At 42.1% G+C, this 21741-nt stretch overlaps 1 protein-coding gene across 6 annotated transcripts in view; it reads left to right on the top strand.

Moving 5' to 3' along the window:
- The window catches only part of LOC118388986 (tensin-2-like), an 83113-nt gene that overhangs the window by 739 nt on the left and 60633 nt on the right, over nt 1–21741 (top strand). For 3 of the 6 annotated variants that reach the window (XM_052527305.1, XM_052527306.1, XM_052527304.1), the window contains exons 2-3: nt 15049–15157; nt 15386–15423. In XM_052527305.1, coding sequence (XP_052383265.1) covers nt 15049–15157; nt 15386–15423 — 147 coding nt within the window. Of the gene's footprint in view, nt 1–15048; nt 15158–15385; nt 15424–21129; nt 21375–21741 lie in introns of those variants that run through there. The other 3 variants (XM_035778634.2, XM_035778633.2, XM_052527307.1) reach the window with 2 other exon arrangements.

Raw genomic sequence — 21741 nt, 5'->3', positions numbered from 1 at the left:
TAAAAGTGTAACCCTTCTGTGGCTCAGTTGGTAGAGCAAGCTACAGACGTCAGGGTGGTGGGTTCTATTCACGCTGGGGGCCACTCATCTAAAGATGTATGCATACAATACTGTTAGTTGTTTTAGGCGCCTGCTGATGTATATCCCCCTCAGGAGACAATATTTTGGGGATGAATAAAAAGTACAAAACTTCCAAGTTCTTGATTGATTGTAAACGTGAGTGACTCGCCTACTGCTTTTTGGAGTTCTCTGGTGGCCCATCATATGTAAACAGAATCAATATTTCTATGCAGGACCCGGAGTCTCAGCCCATAAGGTGTCACCTGAATCCTACCCTATGGAAATGGGGCATGTGGATAGTGTCATGGTGTGCGATATAACAGAAACTCACTCTCAAATGGTTTGGATTGAAATTCAAATCAGTGGTCTCAAAGTCAGATCCTGGAGGCTTAGGAGCGTGTGCAATAGTGTGTTGTTCCAGCCCATGGGTACCACACTTGATCTAACTTATCATGGTCCTCAATCAACACCCTGATTAGTTTAATCTGATATTGTTCGTTCTGGGCTGGAACAAAAACCTAGAGTGCATTTGGAAAGTATTCAGGCCCCTTGACTTTTCCAACATTTTAAATTGCCTTATTCTAAAATTGATTAATTAAAAAAATGTCCTCAATCTACACACAATACACCATAATGACAAAGCGAAAACAGGTTTTTAGAAATGTTGCTAGTGTATTACAAATATAAAACATCTTATTTACATAAGTATTCAGACCTTTTGCTATGAGACTTAAAATTGAGCTCAGGTGCATCCTGTTTTCCATTGATCATTCTTGAGATGTTTCTACAACTTAATGGAAGTCCACCTGTGGTAAATTCAATTAGGTCCCAGAGTTGACAGTGCATATCAGAGCAAAAACCAAGCCATGAGGTCAAAGGAATTGTCCGTAGAGCTCCGAGACAGTATTGTGTCAAGGCACAGATCCCCAAAAACAGTGGCCTCCATCATTCTTAAATGGAAGAAGTTTGGAATCGCCAAGACTCTTCCTAGAGCTGGCCCAGTCAGCCCAGTCAGAACCCGGACTTGAACAAGATCAAACATCTCTAGAGAGACCTGATAATAGCTGTGCAGTGACACTCCCCATCCAACCTGACAGAGCTTGAGAGGATCTGCAGAGAAGAATGGGAGAAACTCTCCAAATACCAAGCTTGTAGCGTCATACCCAAGAAGACTCGAGGCTGTACACGCTGCCAAAGGTGCTTCAAAGTCCTTAGGAAATGTTCTACTTATGTAAATGCTTTATCGTTATGGGGTACTGTGTGGAGATGGGTTAAATACAGAAAACATATTTAATCTGTTTTTTGAATAACGCTGGAACATAATGTGGAAAAAGTCTGAATACTTTCCAAATGTACGTAACCTAAAAAAAACAGCAACAGTTCTACACCGGACACTATGATCCTAGTTTGGCAGAGGTCTGGTACATTCTCCTGGTCACCTCAATCAATACCCTCTGCTGACTTCCGACCAACCGGATGTTCTTTTCAGTGAAAATGGAAAGACAGCCTGTGACGTGACTTCTGCTTTTAGACGTTAACAATGGCGACACTCCATCTTAACTCCTCCTCCACATTTACTGGGTTGGTTGAACAGTGCAGAAGAGAACCTCCCCCACGTTTTTTTGTGATGATATAACATTTTAAAATGCAATTTCTGGGAAAGATTACAACTTTGGAAGCAACTACTTGTCCACACCAAAGAGAGGATGGTCTCAGCTTTCTGTAGGTATAATCTATCATTTCTCAATGATCAATAACCTCAAAGCACACTTTTTCTTTTTTACAATCAAGATATTTGAAATGGCTTAGAAATGTGGAGTATGAAAATGTGCATCGGTCAATGAAAGTGCACTAGGCCTCATTGCAACGTTTTTTTTTTTTTTTTTGTATGACATTACATTAACTGTTAGATTTATACATGGCTACTAGCAGTAGGTGTTATATTTAGAGTTGGTGATCTAGCTACTATGTTTTGAGTTGGCACTTCCTCAGGTGGTGAATTGGCACAAATTCTGGAGCCCTATTGTAAGTAAAATAAAATAAATATGTAGTAAAATAGAACTAATATGGCCTGAGGTGGTGTTCTGCCCCTGAGCAATGTGGATTAAGGCACCCTGCACTGCTCTGATTCAGAGGGGTTGGGTTAAATGCGGAAGGCACATTTCAGTTGAAAGCATTCAGTTGTACAACTGACGAGGTATCCCCCTTTCCCTTTTTAATTGTCAACCCAGAATTCATGACAACCCTGGATTTAGGTTGCTTATCAAAATATATTTGAATCATGCATTTCTGCTTGAACATGTTAGATGTAAAAATGTCTTCATTGAATCTCCTTAGTCTATTGCACTTCTTAATAAAGCATTGAGAATTGCTTTATAAAATTATTAGGTCTACTCAAATTGTTTGTTGTGTGACGCTGTGCACATTTGGGGGGTGATTGCCACCAAATCATGGGCTGGTGCCACCAACTGAAAAGGTTAGAGGCACCAGTGCCACCAGGGGAAAAATGTTAGCCCTGCCCTGTTTAGTCAAGGGTATTAAAGTATCCCCAGTATTCGCCGCACGCAATGTCAGTAGTCCCATTTAGTTCACTTTCAGATGGGGTCATATACCGGTCAGGATTAGAGGTCAAGAGAGAGAGAGCGGGGGATGATAGTTGGAGGGGAACGAAGGGGGTTAATCATGTCTGTTCCCTGGTGATCAAAGTTGAAGGGGAAGTGGTGTCCGTTACTCTCCTATGCGTCGTGTCGTCTGCATGTCTGCTGTAGCCGTATTTAGGAGCAGCCACATTGCAACATGGCTCCAAGTGTGTCTTTACTAGTCTGTTCCAAAAATGTGAAGTGCATGTATGTACGATTTCTTTACATGATTAAGGCCCGTGTCATAAATCAGAATTCAATCATTGAATTCGATCATCTGTGTGAGTGCTGTTCTAATTGTTTTTGTTTTCCTGATAGCAGTACAGTGAAAATACTATGGTATGAGGGTGTGGTTGTGACAGTTGACCAGATCAGCTGCGCGTGCTGTTAATACTTGTATCAATACCTGGCTGATGCTCTACAGCCCTCAAATTCAAATCTGGACCTTGATGCCAGTTCAACTGCTTTGCTTTTATTCTTCCCCTCTAATCAGGGACTGATTTAGACTTGGGACACCAGGTGGGTACAGCTAACAGAGAAACAGCAGTATACCCCTGCCCTAGAGAAAGAAACATTGGCATGGGTTTATACATGCATCATTTGTTTGTATAATCATTTGTTTGTATAATCATTTGTTTGTATAATCATTTGTTTGTATAATGTGTCATGTTTGTTGGCAAAGTTGACATTGCATTTCTCCAATCCGCAGGTATTGCATTGTGTCCAATGCACATTGCTCTCTTGGATGCCATTGACATTTTTCTTTTGGTGCCGTGCGTATTTAACCCCAGCCAAAAATAAGGTGCTCGTTGACCAGGCGGATTCACACGCGCCCGTGTTCCTGTACCTATTCTGGGAGTTTCATGGCTCTTTTCGAGGTGTCACTCTTCTGCTCATGGAATGTGGGGATATAAATACACATCGTAGGGTCATACCTCTGGTTTCCCCACCTGCTCCTGTCCCTTCCGTGTGTGTTACCCAAAGCCAGGACCCATACTTCAGCATGTCGTCAGCAACAGGCTGTCACTGAGAACACACACACACACACTTTGTAGAAAGGGGAGTCTCTGGTAGTGTATTTGGAGAGGTTTATGTAGGCCTGTGTGTGCATATGGTGTGTGACTACAGTGTAGCGTAGTATGTGTGCTGCAGTGTGTGTGCATGCAAGAGTAAATATCCAAGTGTGTGTGGGAGAGATGTGGATGCTGGCTTGCTGTTCACACACCAAAAAAAAAAACACATCTACCAGAAGGTAATAAGGACATCCACTATGTATGAATCACTGGCACCAGCCGCTCCTCTCCCATCTCCATATTAGAGGCTGTGTGCTTTGAGGCTGTAATGGTTGGAGATGCCTTGGGAATGAGCTAGCCTTTGGCTGGAGTATGACGAAAGGGGCGGGGTGCTCAAATCCAGAAATTTCACAAACAGTCATGCAAGTCTACTGGGACAACTGGGGTGTACAGTTCCTATAGAAAGTATTCACACCCCTTCACTTTTTCCACATGTTGTTGTGTTACAAGGTGGGATTAAAATGAATGTAATTGTCTTTCTGTGTCAACGATCTACACAAAACACAAAAAACTCTCTCAAAGTGGAAGAAACATTTGAAATTAAATGTAAAGCTACTCTTGATTGCATAAATATTCAAACACACTACGTTGACATGCCCACACAAAACCCTCACATATTCGCATACACTACATACGCACACAAACATACGAATACACTAACATAAATACACTCATTGTAACTAGTGCTGCGTTCCTTATTCAACTCTTAATATTAGCAATCCTGATGCATAGTCACTTTACCCTGCCTTCATGTACATATCTAGCTCAAATACCTCGTACCTCTGCACATTGATCTGGTACTGGTGCTCCATTCTTGTGTATTATATTCATCTCTTGTTACTATTTCATTTTTTAAAACTCTGCATTGTTGCTTTGGGCTCGTAGGCTAGCTTTTCACTGTGAAGTCTTCAGCAGTTGTGTTCGGCGAGTGTGACATACATTTACATTTACATTTAAGTCATTTAGCAGACGCTCTTATCCAGAGCGATTGGAACCACATTCACGAAAGGCCCTAATTGTACTCTTTTGTGGGGGATTCAATACATCAACCTCATGCAAAACCAGTCAAATCGATCAATATAATTGAAAAGTTTGAATCCCATGGAGAGAGGTTTTCTCTACATTGTTTGGTATGCAATGTGGCTTCTCTGGTTCTCTTCTCCTTTCTCACCACTAGGTGCCGCTATTGTCTAATATTTTGTACTCGTAGTCTTGTGGAAAACAGTGACATGACGTGCAGAGATGATAGATATAGTGTGAATAATTGATCGTATTTTTATGTTTTAAAAATGTACATGATGAATGCGGTAATATTATTCACATTGGTTCATATAAATCTACATCGTCAATCAAACACACATTTTTGGCAACTCCCTTATTAGTATGACCTGGCCAATAGATTTAGTCAAATCTGTAAAACAATCCTCTGGGGTTTGTTGTGGCCCTAATTCCACCTACGTCGGGAATAGATCTGAAAGATTGCATTTTTAGTGCAACAGTTCCATCTTTTTAAAGTAATTACAAGGCACAACAGTCATTGATTTATACGTCTCTAATTTAACAGCAAAGAGGCCCCTTCCAATCATTTTCTATTTTGGTTTTGTTGAAGTCCTTTGTCATCCCCAGACAAGCTGAACGGTACCATCTCCTGAGGTAATAGATTCAACACTTACAGCCAAATGCTTCATGCTTAATTCCAGAACACATTCTGGAAAGTCTATAGATTCAGTGGTCCCTTTATTAGGTACAACCCCCTTTGCATCTGGAACAGCGTGAATTCAAAATTGTTGATGAAACTGGGAAAGGAGATGGACTGTTCAAGTTTTTAAGTCCAGTCAGAACAAGTTTTGGAACTTTTCTGAGTTAGAAAAGACCATCAGACTGCTGTCATTTTGCACATTCTAAAGTTCAAACAGTAACAGAATACTTCTCTGCATGCTTTAGTGTCTAGCAAGCCAAGACCACTGGACTTGGTGTATATAGGAGCAATGTATTTTTTCGTGTATAGGGTAGTGAACCTAATAAAGTGGCAACTGAGTGTAGATATCACAAACAACTCATTGTGAGCAGTGTCTATTATTATTATTATTATTTATTTTTATTTTACCTTTATTTAACCAGGCAAGTCAGTTAAGAACAAATTCTTATTTTCAATGACGGCCTGGGAACAGTGGGTTAACTGCCTGTTCAGGGGCAGAACGACAGATTTGTACCTTGTCCGCTTCGAGGGTTTGAACTTGCAACCTTCCGGTTACTAGTCCAACGCTCTAATCACTAAGCTACCCTGCCGCCCCGTAATTATACATTTGATCAATGCGTATAATGGTCAATCTGATCCCCAAGGTCCTCATAGGCTCACTTGGATATATAGAGTTGGAGGTAAATACATAAAACATGAAACTAGGACATTAAAACACTGGCAGAATTCTTTCATCCACATCCATTCACATAAAACATGTATTTTAAAGTAGCAATACCCTTCTAAGACCACTGTCTTTCTGGATGTTTTAAAAGGTTTGTAAATAGTTATTTCTGTAAGGAATGTGAATTGAAAGGGATATGGTAATACCTATGTAGATTATGTAGTTTCTCCACTGGTATAATGTGTGGTAGTTGCACACTTCCCTACTGAATTATGTAGAACTGATTTGGGCCAGTTTATATTTGTTTTAATTATCTTTTGTGAAAAAACTAATTTTCACGTAGGCTTTGTGTTAGCAGTTTAAGAGAGAAAGAGAGCAAATAGCATAGTGACAGCCTGGTGGAAGTCTTAGTTTTTAATGGTTAGTGCCAGTAGATTGCAGAGGGGTTCACATACAGTTTAGAGGCAAATCATAATGTATACATTTAGCCCAAAAACAAAACATGTACTTTTGTTTTGTTATCCACCCTCTGGTATCTTTCAATACCCATGCTAATATATACAGTATACAGTACACTACCGTTCAAAAGTTTGGGGTCACTTAGAAATGTCCTTGTTTTTGAAAGAAAATCATTTTTTTGTCCATTTTAAAATAACATCAAATTGATCATAAATACAGTGTAGACATTGTTAATGTTGTAAATGACTATTGTAGCTGGAAACAGCAGATTCTTTTTTTAATGGAATATCTGCATAGGTGTGCAGAGGCCCATTATCAGCAACCACTCCTTCTATTCTGGTTAGAGTCAGTTTGCGCTGTTCTGTGAAGGGAGTAGTACACAGCATTGTACGAGATCTTCAGTTTCTTGGCAATTTCACGCATGGAATAGCCTTCATTTCTCAGAACAAGGATTGACTGATGAGTTTCAGAAGAAAGGTCTTTGTTTCTGGCCATTTTGAGCCTGTAATCGAACCCACAAATGCTGATGCTCCAAATACTCAACTCGTCTAAAGAAGGCCAGTTTTATTGCTTCTTTAATCAGAACAGTTTTCAGCTGTGTTAACATAATTACAAAAGGGTTTTCTAATGATCAACTAGCCTGATAAAATGATAAACTTGGATTAGCTAACAACGTGCCATTGGAAAACAGGAGTGGTGGTTGCTCATAATGGGCCTCTGTATGCCTATGTAGATATCCCAATAAAAATCAGCTACAATAGTGATTTACAACAATGTCTACACTGTATTTCTGATCCATTTGATGTTATTATAATGGACACAAATGTTGCTTTTCTTTTTTCTTTTTTTTATTGAAATTTCGTGACCCCAAACCTTTGAACAGTAGTGTATGTTATGGTTCACTCTGAGTTCTCCTGATCTCCACTGTGGAATGCTGTGGAATCCTCTTGGTTGTCTTGGTCCTCTTGATCCATCCACTTCTTTGTTAGTCAGGCCTGACCCCTTCATCCTGTAGTTTTTTCCTGTAATCTAATTTAATATGACTGAAGATGCAGACTTTTATGCCAGGCCCCTTCTAATAGGGTTTAACAGAGTCGTTAGAACTTTGACCACATGCCCTCTATCAAATCAAAACTGGAACTTTTACTCAAAACAGAAGTTGTAAGAGTATGCTAGACATTTATATAAAAAATGATGACAAACTGTGAATTAGTTATTGATTTATACCGCTTTAAATGGCATCTTATAGATTTGATATATTTATATCAAATCCAATCTGTAATGTTTACTCAAAACAAAAATGATGCTAGACATTTATAGAATAAATCATAACCTAGCTTGATGATTCTGTCATAATCAGTGAAAACGTTAATGATTTTTACAATTTTAAATGGCATTTGTCAATTTAAAATGGCATTTGGCAAATGTGTGAATATAAAACCAACTTTACCGCTGTATATTTGATGTCATTAATGATATATGAATAATTGCACAGGTTCTAAAAGGTGACCAAATTGCGAGATGATTAAGGTAAGGACTTGTTGTAATCACCATCAGCCAACTATCATTTATCTCGACAATTTAATTGAAAAACGTGTACTTGGGTGTGGATGTCTGCAAAACACGTCACTAGTAAACACTTCTGTGTTAGATTATTATGGATTATTTATCTGGGTTTCAGTTTCTTATTACCTGCTTGCAAAAGCGAGTGAAGACAACATGACTCTAATTTCTACCGGTTTTACTCATTATTGTACTCTTAACGGTTAACCTAATGCTCTTTAACAACCACGAACCTCGACTCCATTCAACATTTTTACTATACCATACTATACTCCACTTGACTATACTATAGGCTATCATACTTCAATATGAATGGTAGAATACTATACTACCAGTACAGTTGAAGTCGGAAGTTTACATACACTTAGGTTGGAATCATTAAAACTTGTTTTTCAACCACTCCACAAATTTCTTGTTAACAAACTATAGATTTGGCAAGTCTGTTAGGACACCTACTTTGTGCATGACACAAGTAAATTTTCCAACAATTGTTTACAGACAGATTATTTCACTTATAGCTCACTGCGTCACAATTCCAGTGGGTCAGAAGCTTACATACGCTAAATTGACTGTGCCTTGAAACAGCTTGGAAAATTCCAGAAAATGATGTCATGGCTTTAGAAGCTTCTGATTAGGCTTATTGACATCCATTTGAGTCAATTGGAGGTGTACCTGTGGATATATTTCAAGGCCTACTTTCAAACTCAGTGCCTCTTTGCTTGACAACATGGGAAAATCAAAAGAAATCAGTCAAGACCTCAGGGAAAAAGTGTACACCTCCAAGTCTTGTTCATCTTTGGGAGCAATTTCCAAACGTCTGAAGGTACCACATTCATCTGTACAAACAATAGTACTCAAGTATAAACACCATGGGACCAGACCGGCGTCATACTGCTCAGCAAGGAGACACGTTCTGTCTCCTTCTATATCGACATAACCTGAAAGGCCGCTCAGCAAGGAAGAAGCCTCTGTTCCAAAACCGCCATTACAAATGCCAGACTACGGTTTGCAACTGCACAAGGGGACAAAGATCGTTCTTTCTGGTCTGATGAAACAAAAATAGAACTATTTGACCATAATAACCATCCGTTATGTTTGGAGGAAAAGGGGGGAGGCTTGCAAGCCGAAGAACACCATCCCAACCGTGAAGCACGGGGGTGGCAGCATCATGTTGTGGGGGTGCTTTGCTGCAGGAGGGACTGGTCCACTTCAAAAAATAGATGGCATCATGAGGCAGGGAAATTATGTGGATATATTGAAGCAACATCTCAAGACATCAGTCAGGAAGTTAAAGCTTGGTCGCAAATGGTTCTTCCAAATGGACAATGACCCCCAAGCATACTTCCAAAGTTGTAGCGTAATGGCTTAAGGACAACAAAGTCAAGGTATTGGAGTGGCCATCACAAAGCCCTGACCTCAATCCTATAGAAAATGTGTGTGCAGAACTGAAGAAGTGTGTGCGAGCAAGGAGGCTCAGTTACACCAGCTCTGTCAGGCCAAAATTCACCCAACTTATTGTGGGAAGCATGTGGAAGGCTACCCAAAACGTTTGACCCAAGGTGAACAATTTAAAGGCAATGCTGCCAAATACTAATTGAGTGTATGTAAACTTACATTTACATTTAAGTCATTTAGCAGACGCTCTTATCCAGAGCGACTTACAAATTGGTGCATTCACCTTATGACATCCAGTGGAACAGTCACTTTACAATAGTGCATCTAAATCTTAAAGGGGGGGGGGGGTGAGAAGGATTACTTATCCTATCCTAGGTATTCCTTAAAGAGGTGGGGTTTCAGGTGTCTCCGGAAGGTGGTGATTGACTCCGCTGTCCTGGCGTCGTGAGGGAGTTTGTTCCACCATTGGGGGCCAGAGCAGCGAACAGTTTTGACTGGGCTGAGCGGGAACTGTACTTCCTCAGTGGTAGGGAGGCGAGCAGGCCAGAGGTGGATGAACGCAGTGCCCTTGTTTGGGTGTAGGGCCTGATCAGAGCCTGGAGGTACTGAGGTGCCGTTCCCCTCACAGCTCCGTAGGCAAGCACCATGGTCTTGTAGCGGATGCGAGCTTCAACTGGAAGCCAGTGGAGAGAGCGGAGGAGCGGGGTGACGTGAGAGAACTTGGGAAGGTTGAACACCAGACGGGCTGCGGCGTTCTGGATGAGTTGTAGGGGTTTAATGGCACAGGCAGGGAGCCCAGCCAACAGCGAGTTGCAGTAATCCAGACGGGAGATGACAAGTGCCTGGATTAGGACCTGCACCGTTTCCTGTGTTCTTCTGACTTCTGACCCACTGGGAATGTGATGAAATACATAAAAGCTTAAATCAATCATTCTCTCTACTATTATTCTGACATTTCACATTCTTAAAATAAATTGGTGATCCTAACTGACCTATCCTATCCTTTTTACTAGGATTAAATATCAGGAATTGTGAAAAACTGAGTTTAAATGTATTAGGCTAAGGTGTATGTAAACTTCTGACTTCAACTGTATATGCTATGCTTGTGAAATATAATGTATATCATCCCACTTAACTTTGTCCAGTTTCACCCAACAGTTGATTTCATTTGAGTTTGTGTCACTTGAGCTTCCTGGATGGCTTCCTAGATGTCTTATGTAATAGTCAAATGTTCCTTGGATGGAAAGTATTAGTTACAAAAGAAACAAGTTAAGTCACTGGTCTTTGCCAAGGGTGTAGGCGAGTTCACATTGTGTGTACGCCACTCAAATAGTTTCTTCAGTGTTTCTTTTTCCAGATTCATCAGATAATTTCCCTTGCCATTGACCATTCTTTTTAAAAGGATGGACACTGAATTGCTTAACTCAAATTGATTCTAGGAGGCAACCCTAATCATGAGTTATATAAAAGTATACCAGCCGATGGATCTAATAAAAGATGTATGCCTAGTATCTAACGAGAGACAGGGATGGGTGCGGAGCGAGGGAGTGAAAGACAGAGAGTGAGAAAAAGAGAGTGAAACTTAGTCATCTCTCCCGGTAACAAACACAGTCATAATGGCAGATCCATCCATTCTGATGAGTCCAGTGGCAGTTTAGTAAACATGCAAAGTTACCCCAAATATAACAGTCTGGACACATATATATATATACACACATCATTGTATGTGTTTTCACACTGTGCTCTGGCCATCTGAATGTCTGTAGGATTACCACTATGCTGTTGAACATGCTATTTTAACATCATTGCGTGTTAAAAACAAGCCAGGGGCAACTTCAGTGGTCTACATGAACTCTGTTGATCTTGATAGAACACACACACACACACACACACACACACACACACACACACACACACACACACACACACACACACACACACACACACACATGTACTTTAAAGTAACCTTTTAAATCACAGCAAAGCTACATATGCTTCCTCTTAGAATGTGGGATGGAGGGAGAGGGAGGGAGGGGCGGCCAACGGAGAGGTGTGCCGTGGGATGGATGGATGGAGGGAGAGGGAGGGAGGGGCGGCCAACGGAGAGGTGTGCCGTGTGATGGAGTGAGTGAATAAGTAAAGGTGATGGAGTGAGTGAATAAATAAAGGTGATGGAGTGAGTGAATAAGTAAAGGTGATGGAGTGAGTGAATAAGTAAAGGTGATGGAGTGAGTGAATAAGTAAAGGTGATGGAGTGAGTGAATAAGTAAAGGTGATGGAGTGAGTGAATAAGTAAAGGTGATGGAGTGAGTGAATAAATAAAGGTGATGGTGAATAAAGTAAAGGTGATGTGAATAAGAGTGAGTGAATAAGTAAAGGTGATGGGTGATGGAGTGAGTGAATAAATAAAGGTGATGGAGTGAATAAATAAAGGTGAATAAATAAAGGTGATGGAGTGAGTGAATAAATAAAGGTGATGGAGTGAGTGAATAAGGGTGATGGAGTGAGTGAATAAATAAAGGTGATGGAGTGAATAAGTGAATAAATAAAGGTGATGGAGTGAGTGAATAAATAAAGGTGATGGAGTGATAATAAATAAAGGTGATGGAGTGAGTGAATAAATAAAGGTGATGGAGTGAGTGAATAAATAAAGGTGATGGAGTGATAATAAGTAAAGGTGATGGAGTGAGTGAATAAATAAAGGTGATGGAGTGAGTGAATAAGTAAAGGTGATGGAGTGAAATAAATAAAGGTGATGGAGTGAATAAAGGTGAATAATAAGTAAAGGTGATGATGGGTGAATAAATAAAGGTGATGGAGTGAGTGAATAAATAAAGGTGATGGAGTGAGTGAATAAGTAAAGGTGATGGAGTGAGTGAATAAGTAAAGGTGATGGAGTGAGTGAATAAATAAAGGTGATGGAGTGAATAAGTAAAGTGAATAAATAAATAAAGGTGATGGAGTGAATAAATAAAGAGGTGAATAAATAAAGGTGATGGAGTGGTGATGGATAATAAGTAAAGGTGATGGAGTGAGTGAATAAGTAAAGGTGATGGAGTGAGTGAATAAAGGTAAAGGTGATGGAGTGAGTGAATAAATAAAGGTGATGGAGTGAGTGAATAAGTAAAGGTGATGGAGTGAGTGAATAAGTAAAGGTGATGGAGTGAGTGAATAAATAAAGGTGATGGAGTGAGTGAATAAGTAAAGGTGATGGAGTGAGTGAATAAGTAAAGGTGATGGAGTGAGTGAATAAGTAAAGGTGATGGAGTGAGTGAATAAGTAAAGGTGATGGAGTGAGTGAATAAGTAAAGGTGATGGAGTGAGTGAATAAATAAAGGTGATGGAGTGAGTGAATAAGTAAAGGTGTTTGTTACTGGAGTTTGGTGTTAGTTGTTGACCCAGACCACACTCCTCCCCCCTCCCTTCTGGGGAGGATAGATGAATGACTCAATGAGGTTCACGCGCATTCAGGTGACACCGCTTTCTGATGTCCTCAGACTTTTGCCATGCCTTTGTCCTCTGAGAGTGCATAAAAAGCATGGATTTTGAGTCAGTAGAAGATGTAGATTTTATAGTGACACCGTCACAGGGACTGTGTGCATACATTTGTGCCTGAATGTAGGTTTTTGGTTTCTGTTGAAATATGTGTATGCGTGTAACTGTGTTGCTTAAAATAAGTGTTGTATCTTGTAGGCAGGTGAGTCTGAATCCCGTGCTTGTGCTTGCATGTATGCATGCGTAAGCAGCTGTTTTTATGTCGTCCATTCAATGTTCCTGGAGGTTTTGATCTTCCTTATTGGACTAGCCATCAATCTTCCAATGTCAAGGCTGTTTGTGCAAATGTCCACTTGTAAAATGAGCAGCAGCAATGGAATGAAACCCGACATCCATTCCCATTTTAGTTTTCTGACAAATGATGTTCTCTCAATGAACCAAGCCATTCTTGTCTCTACTTCTCTTCTCTCTGCCCCTCCTCTCGGCTTTGCTCGGTGGCTCCCAAACTTCTTTGCGACGTGACTCACAAAGCTTTTCGAGTTATTGCGACCCACAAGTGAACAAAGCCATATTTCTAGCCAGTAACTGCTAAGCTTTAGCCACAAACTGTGGGGTTTGATCCGCCATTTAACAGATTAGATTATCATTTGAGCAACATTTTTGGGGTGTTCTAGTTTGTCTCTGGTGCCTGTTGACAGTGCCAACTGTCTAGCATAGGCTTCCACTGAAAGGGTGCCTGTACTGCACTGTGCCAGTCTAGGCAGCTGTGCAAACATCCACCTCTCTCCCTGTATTAAGGAAAATGGTAGTGGTGTCTCTCTCTCTAGTCTGAATCCCTCCATCCCTTCAACCTGTAACACAAAGAGTGAAGACAGACATATAGACACACACACACACATATTCACCTCAAGCACGGGTGAGTACAGCAGCACACACCACCCTCACACTATCTATCAAACTATATATCATCAACGGGGCTGCCATGGAGACAATAACTTCAAATTCCTCAGCGTACACATCTCAGAGAAGCCAACCACACGGACACCGTAGTGAAGACCTCAGGATGCCGAAGAAATTTGGCCTGTCCCCGATGGCCCTCACAGCCTGGTACAGAAACTCTGCCGAGGACTTTAAGGCTCTTCAGAGGGTGATATGTGCAGCCGAACGCACCATTGGGTGCACACTGCCTGCCCTACAGGACACCTACAACACCATGTGTCGCAGGAAGGCCAAGAAGATCATCAGGGACACCAGCCACCCGAGCCAAGACCTGTCCTCCCCGCTTCAATCACTCAGATGTGGGCAGTGCAGGAGCATCATGGCAAAAAATTGAAAGACTGGCCAATAGTTTCTACCCTCAGACCATCGGGCTGCTGAATAGCCACCACTAGTCAGCTACCTGCTCCCCCTCCCTCTATGAACCCCCCACCTTACTATGGACGTTCTTTCTCCTGCTGCTCCCACTATGGACACCCCCCAAAAAAATACTTTTACTCTGCCCCATCCCAACGACACTCAGCACTTTTTGATGTTTTTTTAAAAAATATATTGAAATGTTTGTTTTTGCCGCTCAATGGTCATGGTGCTGCTCCCCCTATGGTCACCCCCACCCTCTCAACAGTCTTTACTCTGCCTCCACACCAATGGACATGTATTTATTAATCACTCCCATCGTTGTTGTTATGAAAATAGTGCTATTTCTATTTCACGTTGTCCTGCTTGTTGGAGCTCGAAGCCTTAGATGTTCACTGTACTTCACCTTACAACCCTGTGTATGTGACTTAAGCACTTTGAATCACAGTCTCTATCGGTCACATTGTCCGTGACCGGACAGACTCTTCTGCATGTCCGTTTTGAGCACAAATATTCCCAGATGTTCTCAGTATACCAATGACCTTTTGTACGATTACATTTGACACAGTTGGTATATTTGGGTGCAGAAATGCCAGCAGTGCATCTCATTGTGTGTGTCATGCTATGCTACTCTGTGTTCTGTTGCAGCTTGGTAAAGGAGCCGTGTCCCATGTGTTCACAGAGAAGAGCTGTAGGAAGAAACGACCAGGCGAAGTGTGTAGACAGACCATCAACAGCCCGGGGGCTTTCTGTAAGGGTGAGTACCGAGTGTAACACAATTCACACACACACACACACACACACACACACACACACACACACACACACACACACACACACACACACACACACACACACACACACACACACACACACACACACACACACACACACACACACACACACACACACACACACACACACACACACACACACACACACACACACAACCAACTCTTACACGGTCTCTTTTGTCTCATTGCAGAGTGCAAGACAGCCGTTCATAAAAAATGTGACGCCAAGGTAGGTCTTGATCCATCTTTAAAATAAAAATTGCTTGTCTAGAGTAAATCTTTTTTTTTTTGTGTGGTCTACAAGGTTCACCATAGAAACCTCGAAAATGTTAACATTTTGAAGGGATTCTAGCCTGGTCCTAGATCTGTTTGCGCTGTCTCGCCATCTACTATGGTTATTAACACCATAGAAATTGGCAAGGACTAGACAAACCTCTTGGCATGCTACGTGAGCAAAGGGCGTGTTGTGATACAGTACTGACTATTACATGCCAAGTGGCCCAAAATGACATTGGATTATGGGCTGAGGTTGCCAAAAGTTCCTTCCGATTTACAGACTTCGTACACACACACACACACACACACACACACACACACACACACACACACACACACACACACACACACACACAGCAGTTAGAACTAAAATATCAGAGTGGGGCAGTTGTTCTGGTGAGTTGTTGACTGACTGGGTGGTCAGACAGTCTACACAAGCGTTCAGGTTCACTTGCAGCAGTCTGGTTTGATAGGACAAGAAAGCCTAGGAAGGACATATTACTGCTGGCTTCCGCTCTTTAATGAGACTACTTTATTGCCTGTCTCTCTTTGGCTTAGTAGTAGCTCACTAGGGGGGCTGTTTGGGATTACCAGGTAGTCCAATGCCAGAAAGGACGGTAAGATTTCTGACCACATGGGATTTGAAAGTTACACTCCGCATGATGACATTATCACACATACCTGGGCGACTTCCTGTTTACAGAAATCATCAACAGGATTGTATTAATTTGGCAAACGGGAGACAATGGACTTAAACAGGGAGTACTACAGGAACTTGTCCAGTAAGAAATGTAGTTTTCCGCCCTGAATGAAATTGGGAATTCAGATCGGCCAAGACTGCCACTATTGGCTTTTTCCCAGTGTGGGCAAGCCTCAAGCGGCGAGGAGGAGCACAAACTGGGATGAGCATTAGTGTACGCAGAAAGTTGCCCTGCTTTGTATGATGTAATATTGTGGACTCTACCTTTTAACCACTTACTCTAACCATAACACTACCCTGAAATTGCCACCGAGCAACACCACCATGGCTCGGTGTGACATTGAGGGACAAGAAGCACACAAAGCAGCAAGGTGACCATGCTAGAGAGAACAGGTGTGTGTCCGTCCCTCATCGTCTTGTCCCGGGTCCCCAGCTTATGCCACATTGTTTTGAAAATGCCCCTCTTCTCTAATTAGTTAAGACAGCCAGCACTCCTGCACAGGAACGAGTACAGCATCAAATCCCATTCTGTTGGCTTGCAACCTTGTATTTGACATGCTACCACATACCACCACATTTCACTCTCTCTCTGTCACACGCGCACAGACCGACACACGCACTCAAACACAATTGTGTGCCTCTTCAAGCACGCACACACACACACACTCAAAATATAATGGAGTGTGACTCCACACCAGCTGTTGTGTCTAACTCACCATGCATTAAAAGAGGATTATATATTTTGGTACTCCTCCTCTGTGGTATTATAGTAACGGTAGCATGACCAAAAACAACAGCGGCTTTGTGACACGGAGAGGAGTGGAGCGCGCATCACGGTGAGTAATGATCAATATGAAAAGGACACTAAGTAGGTAAATATAGAAATAACGGGCGTTCTCGGGATGCCGGTGAGGGAGCGATTGAAGGCGAGCGCAAATAAGTGTGTGGCAGCTGGAGACAGAGGGTGTGAGAGAGAGAGAATGATTTGACAGCTCCAATCTGGGAGTATACATAAATACATGAGGGACACGAGACAAGGCTACAAATGTTGTTTAAAAGCTTCACAGCACGCTATCTCTCTGCTCCTCTCTCACCATTGCTCTTTGTACCTGTCAATAAACATTTTTTTTATAGGCATGACTGAATGTAGTGGTACCCTACCTATGGGAGACAGTTATTATGATCATACTAGTTAAATGATTATTTATTTGTATTTTTACTTCCATTGGTCCTGGGGCCATTGGTAAGGTAAATGGCATCATGAACTTTACCAAGTACCAGGGGATTTTAGCCAAAAACCTGGTTGCCTCTGTCAGGAGTCTGAGGGAATCTTCCAGCAAGACAGTAACCCCAAAATCCACAAATGTCTCCGGACATGAACCCCATTGAAAACCTGTGGTTTGAATTGAAGAGGCATAGATGATGGATATCAAGGATCTGGAAAGATTGTGTAAGGTCCATCCTAATTTGTTGTCCAATCTCATAAAACCTTTTAGGAGTGGCCAATGGTGTGGTTTTAGAGGCCCTCCTCTTGGCCTTGGGGAAAACATTTTGCTGTTTTAAAGTTAATTTCCCCAAATTCTACACATTTTGCCATTGGGCTGAGAGAAAAATTGCAGTTTTAAAGCTAATTTCCTTCAATTGTTGTTATGCTATCTGACTGACTCAAACATAAAATCATTGGGGGTGATTATTCTCAAGGATGATCTTATTTAAAAATATTTTGCCCCACTATCTTTTATACATACTTTATGTCTGGTTTAAGTTTGCACCAAGAATGTTTTACCATCCCGAAGATTATTAATGTTGTGGTGGCCACGATTTAGCAGCTAAATGCATATAGCAAAAAAATACTCATCTCTATCAAGGGTTCCAATAATTCCAGACCCCACTGTAGATATTAAACAGTGTTGGGCTCAGATTGCTGCCCTGAGTGACCCCCTCGCCACTGTGTGAAAAGAAAAAAACATTTGAACACAACATTTATTTTCAGTGTTGTGTTATGATTTAAAAGTTCTGGGACACTGTGAAGTCCATGGAGAACAAGAGCACCTCCTCCCAGCTGCCCACTGCACTGAGGCTAGGAAACACGGTCTCCACCGATAAATCCATGATTATCGAAAACTTCAATAAGCACTTCTCAACGGCTGGTCATGCCTTCCGCCTGGCTACTCCAACCTCGGCCAACAGCTCCGCCCCCCGTAGTTCCTCACCCAAGCCTCTCCAGGTTCTCCTTTACCCAAATCCAGATAGCAGATGTTCTGAAAGAGCTGCAAAACCTGGACCCGTACAAATCAGCTGGGCTTGACAATCTGGACCCGCTATTTCTGAAACGATCTGCCGCCATTGTCGCAACCCCTATTACCAGCCTGTTCAACCTCTCTTTCATATCGTCTGAGATCCCCAAGGATTGAAAGCTGCCGCAGTCATTCCCCTCTTCAAAGGGGGAGACACCCTGGACCCAAACTGCTATAGACCTATATCCATCCTGCCCTGCCTATCTAAGGTCTTCGAAAGCCAAGTCAACAAACAGGTCACTGACCATCTCGAATCCCACCGTACCTTCTCCGCTGTGCAATCTGGTTTCCGAGCCGGTCACGGGTGCACCTCAGCCACACTCAAGGTACTAAATGATATCATAACCGCCATCGATAAAAGACAGTACTGTGCAGCCGTCTTCATCGACCTCGCCAAGGCTTTCGACTCTGTCAATCACCAAATTCTTATCGGCAGACTCAACAGCCTCGGTTTTCGGATGACTGCCTTGCCTGGTTCACCAATTACTTTGCAGACAGAGTTCAGTGTGTCAAATCAGAGGGCATGCTGTCCGGTCCTCTGGCAGTCTCTATGGGGGTGCCACAGGGTTCACTTCTCGGGCCGACTCTTTTCTCTGTATATATCAATGATGTTGCTCTTGCTGCGGGCGATTCCCTGATCCACCTCTACGCAGACGACACCATTCTATATACTTTCGGCCCGTCATTGGACACTGTGCTATCAAACCTCCAAACGAGCTTCAATGCCATACAGCACTCCTTCCGTGGCCTCCAACTGCTCTTAAACGCGAGTAAAACCAAATGCATGCTTTTCAACCGATCGCTGCCTGCACCCGCATGCCCGACTAGCATCACCACCCTGGATGGTTCCAACCTTGAATATGTGGACATCTATAAGTACCTAGGTGTCTGGCTAGACTGCAAACTCTCCTTCCAGACTCACATCAAACATCTCCAATCAAAAATCAAATCCAGAGTCGGCTTTCTATTCCGCAACAAAGCCTCCTTCACTCACGCTGCCAAGCTTACCCTAGTAAAACTGACTATCCTACCGATCCTCGACTTCGGCGATGTCATCTACAAAATGGCTTCCAACACTCTACTCAGCAAACTGGATGCAGTCTATCACAGTGCCATCCGTTTTGTCACTAAAGCACCTTATACCACCCACCACTGCGACTTGTATGCTCTAGTCGGCTGGCCCTCACTACATATTCATCGCCAGACCCACTGGCTCCAGGTCATCTACAAGTCCATGCTAGGTAAAGCTCCGCCTTATCTCAGTTCACTGGTCACGATGGCAACACCCATCCGTAGCACGCGCTCCAGCAGGTGTATCTCACTGATCATCCCTAAAGCCAACACCTCATTTGGCCGCCTTTCGTTCCAGTACTCTGCTGCCTGTGACTGGAACGAATTACAAAAATCTTTGAAGTTGGAGACTTTTATCTCCCTCACCAACTTCAAACATCAGCTATCCGAGCAGCTAACCGATCGCTGCAGCTGTACATAGTCTATAGGTAAATAGCTCACCCTTTTTCACCTACCTCATTCCCATACTGTTTTTATACTGTTTTTATTTATTTACTTTTCTGCTCTTTTGCACACCAATATCTCTACCTGTACATGCCCATCTGATCATTTATCACTCCAGTGTTAATCTGCAAAATTGTATTATTCGCCTACCTCCTCATGCCTTTTGCACACATTGTATATAGACTGCCCATTTTTTTCTACTGTGTTATTGACTTGCTAATTGTTTACTCCATGTGTAACTCTGTGTTGTCTGTTCACACTGCTATGCTTTATCTTGGCCAGGTCGCAGTTGCAAATGAGAACTTGTTCTCAACTAGCCTACCTGGTTAAATAAAGGTGAAATAAAAAAATAAAAAATAAATAACCTCACAGGTTCTTCCTCCAATTCCACTTTGGATGAGTTTGTGGATGGAATTTAATGCCTTTTTGAAGTCAATAAAGCAGGCAAATATTTTACCCTTTGTGGACTGATAAACATATTTTTTTTAAACGGGTGTAGATGTTGTCAGGTGTTTGTTTTGGTAAGAAGCCAATTTGACATGCACTTAAAACACTTTTTTTTGTGAGGAAGGTCTGTAATTCTCATATTTATTATGCTGCAGAAAACCTTCCCTAGATTACTGGTCTTGCAGATACTGCAATAATTATTAGTGTAGAATTGGTCTACTTTTCAATGTGTGTGTTATGCCTTTATTCTATATTTCTGGAAAGTGTCCTACATTCAACACTGGGTTGAAGAGCTTGAGCATGGCTTCCTGCAGCTTTTCTTATTGCAGATGGTGTCTGGCCCACAGGCTTCACCGCACTTTGGTTTTCTCTTTCAGCTCTGTTATTTTGATGGGTATGTCTAATGGGTTTTGTTGGTCTTTTAATTGTTTAATTTTTTTAAATTGATCAACTAATTTGATCTGAGTATCGTTACATTTCGGCCATTCTGGATTTTCGTATCGGTTTCAAAGTAGTTTTTCCAAATGTTGCCATTTCGAATGGGGATGTTTTTCTGATGTGAGGCATTAAGCTCTCCCCTAAGTTCTCTCTCTCTCTCTCTCTCTCTCGGGCTCTCTCTCATCAACTCTGCCTCTTCATCTCTCCCTCCCTCTATCAGTGTCTCGTCCCAGGGCAGTGAAGAGAGCGTCAGAAACCAGAGCCCTTTGACTCTGGACTGGTGCCCAGGGTGTGTCTGTGTGTGTCTGTGTGTGTGGGTGTACTGTCACAGCTGGACTGTGTGTGTTAAAGAGGGAGGTAGAAAAGTACTGTATCGCGTGTGTTGCAGTCAGAGAGAGAGGGATAGAGAGAAAGCGGGACTGTATCACCATCTCTCTACAGAGAGGCTTGTCGGTGACAGAGGTTGAAGAGAAAGAGCGAGGGGGAACTGAAGCGCCTTGCTGAAAGGTAAAACTATTTCAGTGGTTCATTCATGCTATAGAGTAGTCTGGAGTTTCTAGTGGGCACTGAAGGGAAATATTATACTCTGAGTCTTCCCCTCTCGATGTTTGTTGTTGATAGAGCAATAGATTGATATTGAACCCTTAGCTATTCGATATGAAGGCTGGCAGACATGACTAGAAGAGAGTATGGACTATTGAGTATATAGATTGAGCATTGCTGTACATCACACAGCAAAACTGGAAACGGGAGAAAGCGCTAGGGAAGCGCACCTCAGATGTGTGTGTGGAAGGTTCTGTTTGAGAGGACACAGAAGAACAGAATGGCTGGGAAACAGTCAGCTGCCCTAACATCTGTGAACCAACTGCTTCTG

The sequence above is a fragment of the Oncorhynchus keta genome, chromosome 10 (assembly GCF_023373465.1).
Source record: "Oncorhynchus keta strain PuntledgeMale-10-30-2019 chromosome 10, Oket_V2, whole genome shotgun sequence".
Taxonomy (NCBI): Eukaryota; Metazoa; Chordata; class Actinopteri; order Salmoniformes; family Salmonidae; genus Oncorhynchus; species Oncorhynchus keta.
This window is presented reverse-complemented; position numbering and strand designations above follow the sequence as displayed.